The following is a 13,695-nucleotide window of genomic DNA, read 5'->3' as shown; positions in this document are numbered from 1 at the left end:
CTGACAGAAGAGAGCATAGAACAGTAATCTTTAAAAGTATTCTGCAAACATATTAAAACTTGTCATATAGATTTCTTCTTCAAATAATTTTTGTTTTCACAGTTTTATTGATGTTTGCAAACCCACAATGAATCTGATTTCCATCCAAAAAGCTCCAGCAAACCAAAAAGACCAGATTAGATGCAAAGGTATTTGCAGTTCATTATACTTTCTTTCTTTTGGCACTCTGTGAGAAATTGGCATCTGGGATGAGCTAAAGATGCATCAAGAGGATTGAGACCTCAATCCTAATAGATTATAATTGATCCTATAGACTAAATCAAAGAAAGCTACTGTTATAAGCATATTGTTCAAAATATTTAGATATCAAATCTCATGTAATTTTGACTATGTTTTATTCTATTTCAATTATTGATCAAGATTCAATAGCTTCAAAACCCATAATAATTTCTAGCTTGCTTTCATACTTTTACACCATTTATCAGATAAAAACATATTATATATCATTGAAATTGCTTTTGTTTGCCACTTGCTGTGGATGTTAGAAATATTGATTTGTAGGATATGTTCACTCTTCCTAGATTGATCTTGAGCTTATAGAATTAAGATCTTAATTCTCTGGGCAGGATTTTGACTCAACTCTCTCCCTCTCTCTCTCTCTCTCTCCATCTATATAAAAAATAAAATTTGAATAAATATATATTTGCTTTGGATATACATATATACACACTCACACATATATACTAAATTGAATAATATTCTTCCTTCTAATTATTACAATTATTACTAGGGCCCACTACTAAATCATTCTTGCTGCCAATGATTATTCTTCTTAAGCACTCACATGAAAAAAAAATGAGGAAAAAAAATTGAATTAAGTTTACAGTTTTTTTTTAATTATATATTTTTAGGTAACATATATATATATATATATATATATATAATTTATATTAAATAAAATAGTAAATATTAAATAACTGAGATATATAATATATTTTCTAAAAAATATATATTATATTTTTCATAGATATCCATTGTTAGAGACACTTTTGGTCTTTCATATCTTCATAATTATAAGTTAGTTATTAAACTAATTTCTTTTGACATGGAATATGATTAGCATCAACTCTTTTTTTGCTTTATTATTTTATATTTACTCTCAAATACATATATTATATACCATCTATCTCCATAAATATCCATTGCTAGAGACACTAATTTTAGTTTCCCTCTTTTTTTTTTTGAGGAATCTACACATGCATCCAATTTAAATTCCTCAAGAATTTATTTATTTTTCGATTTTTTTTTTTGTAAGGCATGGATTTTGGCATCTTAAACATCGAAATTTATTTTCCTGTGCCCCATAATCACTCTTATAATTAATGGTATATTTATGCATTTGATAAGTTTTCTACACTCAAACTAACTAAAATTGATATATCAGAAGTGATTAACCTAATTTCCTTTGATTGAATGCTAAAAGAATGGATATATATATCATGTAATATTACTATTGCCTCTTTTTTGAATTTAACTATATTTTCTATTAAATATATAAGTCATCCATCTCCACAAGTGATACTTTACCTTTAAACTAAAACTAACTAATATTAATCAAAGTTAGAAGTAATTAACCTAATTCTTTTTTTTGATGGATGTCAAAAGAAGGAATACATATTTGTATATACAGTTCATGTAATAATAATAATAATAATAATACTATCATTGTTATTTTTTTATTTAACAAATGATAAATGACGAAGACGAGTTTTCACTCGAATTACTTAATAATATTTTACAAGTTAAACTAGTTAATATATTTAAAAAATTAATAAAAATTTGAATCCTTAACCTTAGAAAAATGAGTCAGATACATTATTGAAATAATACACATTATATAAAATGTATACAATGTGGTTTCATATCATTTTATTTTCATTTTGTTATTTTCTACTAAAGTTCAAATCTATATATTTTTCATTGAATATAAAATCTTTCATGTTGTTGCCATTTATATTTACTATCTAAGCTATCTATCTCCATCCTCACATGTAGTTTCTTTTATTGTTATTTTCTTACATTATCTCTTTTTATAGAATTATTATTATTATTATTATTATTATTATTATTATTGCATAAGAAGTTACTGTGACACATAACAAACATAAATAGGCAACGATTAACAGAAGAAGAAAAAGAAAAATTGGACAACGCAATCAGAGACGTTTAAATACCACGAGAGGACGTCACAAAAGGGGGCGAGAGAGCAAATCGCAGGTGGTCGTAGTACTCTTCCCATCTCTCACACAGCGGCGGACAGTCTCGGCTCTCAACCACTCCCTCTTCTCCCCCCCCTCTCACCTTCAAAACCCTAACCTCCAATCCGTTCTCGTCTCTCGCTCCCGCATCCCCTAATCGCGCCTCTTCCAGCTTCGTTCGGCGGCCCCCACTCCAAGGATTTCTAGCCGTAGATCGAGCCAAAGGTATGATTTTTTGCGTTTTTGTCTGCACGACGATGCCCCTGGCATCTGTTTCTTCTAGGATTTGTCAGAAGGTGCTTTTTTCCCTTCATTTTTCTGTTCGATTGTGCGCATTGGAGCTGCCTTCTGATCGCTAGGCTTTGGATTCAGGTGGTCAACGCTGGCGGAACCTAGGGTCGGGTGATGGCGGATCCGCTCCGTCGCCGCCGCCGCCTATCTGGAATCAGCGTCGTGCTTACGAGATCGGGGTCGGAGGTGGAGGAGGTTTTGGGGCTGCTAGGGTTTGGACTTGGGAGGGTCGAATTGGACGGCGGGGAAGTATGCTGACCGTGCTGCGGGTTCACCTGCCGTCGGAGATCCCTGTGGTTGGCTGCGAGATTACGCCTTATGTTCTCTTGCGCCGGCCGGATGGCTCCATCTCGACTGACGATGTCCCTGAATCTGCCCCGCTCAATGGCTACTGCATGAGATATAAGTGGTGTGTTGTCGCTTTTTGTCCTTTTTTATAACTATTGCTTTGATCGCTGTTCATTTATAAGTTAGCCTTCGTTCTCCAACGTTTGATTAGTTTTCCAAGACTTGCTATCCTTTCCTATGTTCTTAGTGGCATTTCATTTCCATGTATTTCCTATATTGGTATGTTTCCGGTAATTAGCATCTGGGTGATGATTCGAGTTGGTCTTAGATATATAGCCAATGCTGCTTAATTGTGGTTTTTGTTTATAACTAGTCATGTTTGACATTCCTTCCCCAGTGACAGGTATACTACTAGATAAAGCTTTTCTTACGTTGATACCTCGTACTAGTGGTTGCATCTAGTACCTCAGCTAAAAGTTCACCTAATATTAGTTAGGTCAATTATTTTGCAATGAATCATCTAATTCATTTATATTAGAGCCACAAAGTTGTAGCTGGATTCTCCAGTTTCATTCTTATTATTTTTGCATATGGGAAAGGGGTTTTGTGAGGCACTAAGATCTGTTGAGCTTTGTCAAATTATCTTTTTTAACGTGTGCTCATTCCACGATTGCTAGTTGTCACGTTTTCCAATAAAAAAATTTGCTACTTGTTTTCTGGAAGCTGATATTTTGAGGGAGTTTCAGGGAACTCATACTTGATGGCTGTTTATCTGCTTATTTCAATGATATTGTCTGTTTGGTTTAGTAAATGTGGGTCTTTTCACGATATGAAACATATATATGTAAAGTTGTTCTTTCAATTGCTATTTCTAAATTGCAGAATGCTTCTCTCCATTTTCATCTCAGAAAAATACACTGTCAATTAAAGTGCTAATTTTGTTGTTGTTGACACATGTCTCAGTGCATCAGTCTGTTCGAATTGCAGTTTAGTATGATCTTTGTGTATCGGGCTAGTTGGAGATAAACCTGCTATAAACATCCCCAAATATGTTGCCTCTCTGTTCAACGTCCTTCTCTGTGAACTGTAGCACTTGAACAATTATTTCTTACAAACGAAAAAGTTCCATAACATATCCTCAAATTTTTTTATTAAATAGCTTTCTTTATTTTTGCTGGAACACCAGAAGAAAATTTAATGAAGTTCTAGACTTTGTTTATTGTCCATTTTTTAGTATTGGCATATCAGACTTGTAATAATGGTCATTTGAAGAGCTTCAACAGTTGTGCTGGGAGACTTCTTGATAAAAACAAATTGACATGACATCATCTCAACTTTATGATCTTTAGATTTTTCTTTCTATATTTTGGTTACAAAGAAAGCATAATCTTGTCATTGCTGAATGGGTAGGTTGATTTCTTTGGGCATCCTTCGATTGTTCCTACCTTTGTTGGTTGATCGTGTAAGTGTCACCTTTCCTGGAGCACCAGAACTGTACTAGGGATTTCTTTTGGTAGTATCCAACAACAAGTTGTTATGTCCCAGTTATTTGGGAGCTGCTACATACCCATCATTGAGCTCTATCTAGGGTTATACCACTTAGCAAACTCAGAGATCTCAGAGCTTCTATTATTGTTTCTAATCAAGCTTCCTTAGGTCTCCTTTTTGCCACTCTTTGCACCACTAATCCTAATCGATTCGTCTCCATGTATAATTGGTGTATCTATACTTCTCCTTGGGGAATATTTATACAATGTCAATTGGTCTTTCCTCATTTTGTCCTTGGTTGTAGCTACACTCAATTGTTTACAATGTGACGATTGCATATTCTATTTTTTTGGAGTAACTCCTAATATCCATCTCAATTCTGCAGTACATGAGGATTCCTAATAGTTCAGTGGTCTAATCCATAAAACAGATGTTAATTTTATATTCAAAAATATTATCCTTCAATCCGAGAGGCCCATGATGATATCACAAAGCTTGTGGTGTTGCTCTCTAATTTAACCATTCCATTTTAATTTTATGAATAATGTCTCCGGCAATCTAGTTTTTGCTGAATTATAGATCTGAGATACCTAAAACTTCTATTTCTAGAATATTTTATCCATTTTAATTTGCACACTCAAATCTTCTCTTAGCATTAATATACTGACATTTCTGTGCGCATCCAAATTTCTAATTCAATCAGTCAAACCATCATGATGTTGTCCATTTCTCTATATATGAAATGGGAAACTAAGTACATATGGAGTGTAGAGTAAAACACAGGCATTTGATCTGCATAAAATATGCTAAGAAAACAGAAGCTTTTGTCTTTCTACTTCTCATTCTGCTTCATGATGTTTGCTAGCAGTTGTCGTTCTTCTGCAATTTAGGTGAACTGGAACATGGATAATTTTTATACTTAGAATTATAATGAAGACTCATAAGACAGCTTACTTGAAGTATAATTTATACATAGCGATATGGCATAACCAGGTAAAGAATACATTCCTTACTCTTCACATACACAGAACAACCACCACCATGAGGCAATTGCTTCGCCAGCAAAGGACTTTTTTCTTGGTATATCATCATGTTCCATGTCGTTGTTGGCACCTAAAACGATGCCTTGCTTTTGTAAAGTAACCATTTGATGTTTGTTATTTAGGTGTTATTATTAACATTACCTTTAATTGATCTTATGCAATGTGAGAATTTTATGTTATGAATAATAAATTTAAATTTCTTTTATGCAGGTACCGAAATCAAGGTGATCAAAGAGTTGCTGTATGCAGTGTACACCCAACTGAGCAAGCAACCTTACAGTGCCTTGTTTGTCTTAAGGAGAAAGTGCCTATTGCCAAGAGTTACCATTGTACTCCTAGGTGCTTCTCTGATGCTTGGCAGCACCATCGCTCATTGCATGACCGAGCAAAGAAAACAGTAAATGAAAATGGAACTGATGAGGAAGAGGTCTTTGGACGCTTTAATAGTAGTGGATCTGGAAGTTTTAGCACAGGGCTGTCTGGTGTTGCACCTAATTTAGTACAGAGTCCAGGCCTTAATAATGGTCCAATTCCTATATATCCTACAACTGTTGCTGAAAAAAATGGGGAAACCTGGTCTGAAGTAGCCTTTTCTAGGACATATACTCCAACAGCTGATGATATCAATCATGTTCTTAAGTTTGAATGTGTAGCAATAGATGTGGAGACAAGAATACCTGTTGGAAATGTCAATACTGTTTTGACATCACGAGTAATTCCAGCCCCCTCTCCAACTCCTCGCCGCATGGTTCCAGTGAGTGGGGACCTCTTGGGGCAGTTAGATCTAGATGGGCGAACATCTTCTGGGACCTTCTCAGTTCTTTCATACAACATTCTCTCTGATGCATATGCTACAAGCGAGGCTTATAGCTATTGCCCAACCTGGGCCCTTTCGTGGCCCTACCGCAGGCAAAACTTGCTGCGGGAAATTATTGGCTACCATGCTGATATACTTTGTCTTCAAGAGGTACATATTCCATAGTTCCTTTTTTTTCCTTTTGTTGTTGTAAAATACTAAATATTCTCTTGAGCCAAAATTTTAGCTTTTCTCACTCTTTCTGGTCTCACTACAATATTATTGTCTGGTTCTCCTAGATTCTTTCTGTTAAATATTTCATAACAAACAATGTGCCTTTATGGCAGTATTCACATGACATATGCAGTGTTCTTTTACATAATCATTTTCCTTGGTTCATACATCTCGTGCAATCTAGTTAGTAAAAGAAAAATGCTTCCTGCTTCTCATTTTATATTTATCACTGGGCTTGTAGTAAATTGCTTTTGCTGTTAACTGTATCTGAGTAGTTATTGCTCATTTGTGTTTTTCAGCATCACATATTAATGCTTTAATGTGGCAGTGGAGGTCATCTCTTTTTTTTCCAATAAAAGATAAATTATATTAGCTCATAAAGCTGCACTGCTTATCAGAGTGCAAAAGATTTCTCAACTAAGGCAGATGTTGCCTCTAAACATCTCTTGTTCGGATATGGCTGTGTTATTTTTTTATAAAAATATTGTTTACTTAATTTTGTAACATCACCATATTTTACTATAAGAAATTCTAAATTTGCATCTCTTTCAGGTCCAACATGATCATTTTGAGGAATTCTTTGCTCCAGAATTTGATAAACATGGATATCAAGCATTTTACAAGAAAAAAACTTCAGAGGTTTAATTTCATATTTGCCTCAATTATTTTCAAGAGCCATCACTTTGCTTTCTACACTTGGTGATATTATTGTTGGTTCAGGTTTATGGTGGCAATCCAAATACTGTCGATGGTTGTGCTACGTTCTTCCGCAGAGACAGGTTTTCACATGTTAAAAAATATGAGGTAGCTGCACCGTGCACTTTCTTTCTGCATGATGATTGGTAGCATCTGATGCAATGTAGATTGACTTAATATCTGTATGCAGGTTGAATTTAATAAGGCTGCACAGTCTTTGACAGATGTTGCAATGGCAGCTGGTCAGAAGAAAGTTGCTTTGAGTCGTTTGATAAAGGTTGCCAGACAGCCCTGTATCTATAGTTTTCTGCCGTTTTCTGATCGTTGCTGGATTTGTCTCATTCTTATTGATGTTGAATCTATCTATAGGATAATGTAGCCCTCATTGTGGTCTTGGAAGCGAAATTTAGTAATTATGGCACTGATAATCCCGGAAAGAGGCAGCTAATCTGTGTGGTGAGCTGGTTTTGATCTTGCCATTTCTTTTAAAGTTACATACTGCATACAGTAGTTTCCATCTTTTGGTGTATGAATATGCTTCTTGATGTGCTGAAGATGTCCAACATTTATGGCAAAAAACTGAAGCATATGTTGGTCAAGGTTTTAGGGAAAGGCATGCTCTTTTGCTTCATTGTATACATTTCTTTAATCAAAATTTCTTATGGATCTGCTTATCTTTCCACAGCTGAACATTTTTCATGAAATACAAATACAAGTTGTTTGGATCATAGGGGAAAAAATATGCCATTTTGTTTTTGCCTTCCCTTGAAAATATGAGATTGAAAACAATGGAATGAAGGATTCGATTAATATTTTCTGGATAAAGTTCCTCAAAACTTGAAAGATTAGTTTTTTTTTTTTTTTTAAACTGGAGAGCAATTGTCCAGCTGTCTGTCTATCCCCTTCTTTTTCTTTCTCTCTCTTTGCATATTTGCATGTATATTGTGTGTCCTCCCAAGCAAACTTAAGAGGTATTCCCAAGGAAAGTCATCGTATAAGGAATTTTCCACAGCAAAAATTCAAGATGTGCCTTAAGCTTTAGTTTGGAGGATTTGACACAATGTGAATTGTCCTTTACTATTATGTTTGTAATATTTTCCTTTATGGAGGCATTAGTTTGGAATGATATTTTACTCCAGTGTTTTAATGTTTTTTATTAACTTATTTTGTTATGACATTGAATAATTTTATGGAAGAAGTTGGGGTCAGTTAGATTATTGGCACTTAAAAGCAAGATTAAGGAAACATAATTGTCCCACAAATCCAAGACCTCTTATTGATTTTATTTTGTTGGAAAGAAACAGAGATTAGTAAAGGAGCCTGGTGTCGCATTTTTATTCAGTGGATGAACCATTTAAATTGCTACTATAATTGGAGCTTTCCTGTTGTCTTTTTCTTATATGAAAAAATGGGTTTGTTTTGTTTTGTTTCTTTAACTTGCTTTTGTTTTCCAAAATTGTTAGGAAAGTCTGCAATCTGTTGAAGTTGTTGCCTAAACTCTTCTGCAATTTTTTCTTCATAAAGCTTCAAGGAATAATACTATGTACAGCTTTGAAACTGTACACAGCTTTTTCTTCATAATTTTTTCTATTTATGTGAGATTTTATAACCTTTGAATCATTTGTTTTTGGTCATCCATGCAGGCAAACACCCATGTAAGCGTTCATCATGAGCACAAGGATGTTAAGCTTTGGCAGGTTTTCATTCTATCCTGCTATATTTTTTGGAACTGTTCCTACATATGTTTTTCTTCTACTTCATCATTATGTTATTGTCAATGCAATCCTCTCAGGTTCATACTCTTTTAAAAGGACTGGAGAAAATTGCTGTTAGTGCTGATATTCCAATGTTGGTCTGTGGAGATTTTGACTCTGTGCCAGGAAGGTCTGAACTTATTCTTGGTCAGTTTTACCATTTTCATAAACAAAGGGAATCATAGTATCTAAATGAGTGTTGCATATGTAGCGCTCCTCATGCACTTCTTGCAAATGGCAAAGTTGATCCTTTGCATCCAGATCTGGCCGTAGATCCTGTAGGAATTCTGCGCCCTACGAACAAGATAACTCACCAGCTTCCATTGGTAATTCTTCTATTTTCTTCTTTTGATGTTTACTTTTAAGCTTTTCTTGGTGTTAACATGTATGCCCATTCAACAGGTAAGTGTGTACTCGTCATTTGCTAGAATGGCAGGAGTAAGTCCTGGATTAGAGCAACAGAGGAGGAGAATGGATGCATCGACACATGAACCTTTGTTCACAAATTGCACCAGGGATTTTATTGGCACTGTTGATTACATATTCTATACAGGCATACATCTTTTCCATTGATTGCAATTTGTCCAATAAATAGTTTCTTTATTTCCTTTCTCTTTGTTCAAATGTTTTCCAGAATAACTTATGCAAATGTCTTAGAGCCATGTCTCATGTTTGCAGCTGACTCTCTGTCAGTGGAATCTCTGTTGGAGCTCCTAGATGAGGAAAACCTACGCAAGAACACTGCAATTCCTTCTCCTGAATGGTCATCTGATCATATAGCACTCCTGGCACAATTTCGGTGCAAGCCTAGAATTAGACGCTGAAACAAAGTGGTAAGTAGAGAATCCCTTGTTTTTGTAGTCCATTTTTCTCTGTAATTATGACCCATGCGAGTGTTTTAGTTAGCTTATATGCTCTGCATTGTGCTGATAAGGTTTAACCTTTCTTTTCGGTCTGAACAAGGACCGGTGCCGAGCCGTAGAGCTTGGTACTGGTGTGTATCATTTTTAATTATAGTGATACTGATCAATACATGTTGGCATACTGTCCAATATACCAATATGATGATGCCAGTTTATTGAGGTGTTGGAATCAGTATTGGACCGAGACCTTAAAACCTTCATGCTGGCATTAAATGTTATATTAATTACTTTGAATTGCAGCAAAATCCTATGAATATCATGTGGTATGAAATTTCAGATGGCATGAGGATATCTGGGAATGTTCAGATAACCAATGGTTTTTCCCAACAGAATTAGTTGTAGATATAGACCATCTTATTTTTAGAGATTTATTTCTTAATATTCTAATTGTAATCTCAGTAAAATGGTAAATATATTGTGACTGAAGGAAAAGAAGAGTTGATTGTTTGATATATTTTTGTTGTCTTTTAAGGGGCTGTTTGACTGTCTGGCAATACCTTAGCAAAGCAGAAGTTCACCAAATCGTAGTTTGATAGCTTAGATTTTGACCATGGTGTAGTGGACCAAATCATATTTGACTCGATCCAATCTGGTAATGATCTGATCTTTGTGGTAAATGTATAATCTTCACTACACTAATAGTGATCGGATTACAAACTAATTCAGATCGATATCCACAAATTACAAACTTGAAGGGAAGGAGAAACCTTAGTCACTACCCTTCATATAAATTCTCGTGCAGCTACCTAGGCAGTTCTCCCTCTCGACCGATGTTGCCATCCGTTCTACCATCACTGCCTCTCCCCTAAGGAGAGTACCTGCTTTTCAACCACATTTCTCTCTCCTTTTATCCCCCTTCGATGGATCGCAGCTACCATCACTGGCCGTCCTCCCCCACCCTCCATGTGTCTCTCTCCCGCCACCACCACCTGCACCTCCTCCAGCCACTCACCTCCCATATATCTTTCCCTATATCTCCTTTCTAGCCCTATTCTTTTCCCTCTTTCTCTTCCCTTATTGATTCGAAGCTGATTGTGCTAGATATTCCCTACTCTCTGATTCCTTTTTTATATATGTAGAGATTGGGCCAGAGATCAATAAATGATTTAAAATGGATACAAATCAACTGTAAGTCAATCTATCAAATCTTTGGATCAGATCAGATAGCGCTTGAGGGTTATTTCAGATATGGATTGATCTCAATCTAACATACATTCTCTCTGTTTACCTTCCCAATTGCACTGGCAAGTTGCATTTGCAGTTTCAATTTAACACACACACACACACACACACAAGATATGGATTGATCTCAATCTAACATACGTTCTCTCTGTTTACCTTCCCAATTGCACTGGCAAGTTGCATTTGCAGTTTCAATTTCACACACACAGAGACACACACACACACACACACAGAAAAAATTGGCAAAGTATAGCATGGTATTACCATATTTCATTAACACACACACACACACACAAGATATGGATTGATCTCAATCTAACATACGTTCTCGCTGTTTACCTTCCCAATTGCACTGGCAAGTTGCATTTGCAGTTTCAATTTAACACACACACACACACACACACACACACACACACACGCACACACACACACAGAGAAAAATTTGGCAAAGTATAGCATGGTATTACCATATTTCATTAATATATGACAAGTATGGTTATTTAGCATGTGGTTAATGTACAGCATGTGATATTTGTAACATAAAGTTTTTGGGAGTATGGTAAAAATTATCTAAAAAAGATTCTAACAATTCTCACATGGAGTTGTGGACATTATTGTGTGATAAAAAATTTCATGATGAGTTTGGAACAAATAACATCTACAGGTGCTAAAATATCATTATCTGCATTTTTTTTATCCACATGGGTGTTGTTTGGATTCATGTGTTTGTATTGCTGTGTAATATTTTGTACACAGTTTTACATGTGAACCACCACTGGCATTTGTTTATATGTGCAATGTGCAATGTGCAATGTGCATGCTTAATAGCATCATGCATTGACAAGTTTGTATGTAATACATGTTCATGTATACATGTGCAATCATGTAATGTACTATGTTGGCAAAAAAATTTGTATGTAATTCTAGATTCATTTAGTAAAATATTTTTGAAAAGTTTTCAATTGTTTTATATTTACAAAAAAATTACGATGTACAATATGAGTAGTTTGGTGAATGGTGCATTCCACTAAATTAGCTCATTATGATTTTACAGATTTGTGTCTGTGCATATCACTGCAAAAGGAAGATTCACATGCATGAAACAACATGCACAAGTATGGTTGGACATTTGTGTATGTTATGGTCTTACACACCTACATTGTCTGGCTTGGTATATACTGAACAAAACATGTGGTGACTGCTTTAAGAAGTCATATGAAGATGGCACAAACATATTGCTTTAATAGATAAAAAAATGTGTTAGAAGTATACTCATCAATGTGGAAGTACAGTAGTTGGCAACAGATTATACTCAAAATGATCATTTTAAATAGGTCAAAAATGAAGGTTGCATCATACTTGTCTTTCATCGGATACCTTTTGTTACTGTCGAGACAATGTCATCATTCTTATCGAGAAATTTTGGTGTACCTGTTGTATTTGGCTTGTGTTAGATATGCTTATTCTCTCTTTCTCATATGCCAACAGTGTTATACTAGTTTTTAGAATTAACTCCACTGTTCTTCAGTTAAGCATCCCACTTCATGCAATTAACTGTTCTATTTTCAGAGGTTTTGGAATCTCACATTTGGTTATAGTTGTGGCTATCCATTTATGTTCTGACCATTTGTTTTTTTTTGTTTTCTGAAAAATGTTGTTGGTGCTGGCTTTTAAATAAGTTAAATATTTGTGATTATGCACCTTTTTATTTTACTTGACTGCCCTCTCCTGTTGCTCTGCAGGTACCTCAGCCTGATTTGTTCGTGTTGTATCAAACAAGTGAGTTGGTTAACCGTGAAGACCGCCTGGTTAGTCTCTTGGAGGGGGTAGATATTGTTTCTACTGCCCTTTTCACTATGTACCTCTCATGGGCTCATCAGTTATATGTATCATTGTACTGTCTCATAGCTAAGTTATGCGAAATGCGTGCCGTGCCGTGCCGTTTTGCCCTTTTTGTTTTATCTACTAGAGGCTATGTGATTCAGCCATGTTTTGATATAAATCTGGCAGAAGATTTTCCCTTAGAAGTCAAGAATGTAGGCCATGACCCCACAAACTGGGGAAACACATTCCAGCTGAATTCGTTTTTCTTGCTGTAGAGATGCCATTAGGGTTCCAAACAAGTGTATCATCTTTTTCTAGTTAAGGCAGATTGAGATCCAAATGGAGCCATTTTTAGTGTTGGAACTGAAATCGGAATGATCAAACTCCCAAGAGGTAGCTACTTAAAATGAGCTGTTTCTGATCTCCCCAAGGTTGAAAAGTAACTCTCAGTCTTGTTGATCTCGTTGCTGTCCTTTGTTATTCGATTAATCCTGGCATTTTATTTTATGTTGATTAGAGTGTCTAAAGCACTGCTGTTGAAAGCAAATCACAAACAAATGTTTTCTTTAATCGTGACATCTCTCTTTCATCAATTGGCATGATTTCCACCAAGTTTTATGTAGCCTTTGATTCAAATAATATTTTATCTAGAGGCTATGCCTACAAACTTCAAGAAATTGAAGAAACTAACATAAAATCTACAAACTATCATAAAATTTAAGAAAAAAACTGACTTTTATGAAATTGGACGATCAAATCGAATGTGACGAGCGAGAGAGTGAATTTTTTGTTAGACGTATTTTCACAACCAAGGAAAAAGAAGGTTACTCTTTTGAGGAAAGACCAAAAGAAAAAATCTAACATAAAAGATTTTTTTTTTGTTTGAAAATAGATTCTAATTTTTTAAGAAATAAACAA

The 13,695-nt window shown here is 35.1% G+C and overlaps 1 protein-coding gene across 1 annotated transcript; it reads left to right on the top strand.

Moving 5' to 3' along the window:
* The first annotated feature begins 2,262 nt into the window (after positions 1-2,262).
* On the top strand, positions 2,263-12,902 carry LOC135641268 (carbon catabolite repressor protein 4 homolog 1-like). Its single transcript, XM_065156532.1, has 13 exons — positions 2,263-2,483; positions 2,631-2,958; positions 5,579-6,335; positions 6,951-7,037; positions 7,119-7,202; positions 7,285-7,371; positions 7,464-7,550; positions 8,738-8,791; positions 8,887-8,978; positions 9,060-9,174; positions 9,251-9,401; positions 9,527-9,681; positions 12,696-12,902. Exons 2-12 carry the CDS (start codon positions 2,801-2,803, stop codon positions 9,670-9,672), a joined length of 1,818 nt encoding a protein of 605 aa, XP_065012604.1. The 5' UTR covers positions 2,263-2,483; positions 2,631-2,800; the 3' UTR covers positions 9,673-9,681; positions 12,696-12,902.
* Positions 12,903-13,695: the final 793 nt, after the last annotated feature.

This window comes from Musa acuminata, chromosome BXJ3-6, assembly GCF_036884655.1.
Source record: "Musa acuminata AAA Group cultivar baxijiao chromosome BXJ3-6, Cavendish_Baxijiao_AAA, whole genome shotgun sequence".
Classification (NCBI taxonomy): domain Eukaryota; kingdom Viridiplantae; phylum Streptophyta; class Magnoliopsida; order Zingiberales; family Musaceae; genus Musa; species Musa acuminata.
Note: the sequence above shows the minus strand (reverse complement) of the source record. Positions and strands in the feature narration are given on the sequence as shown.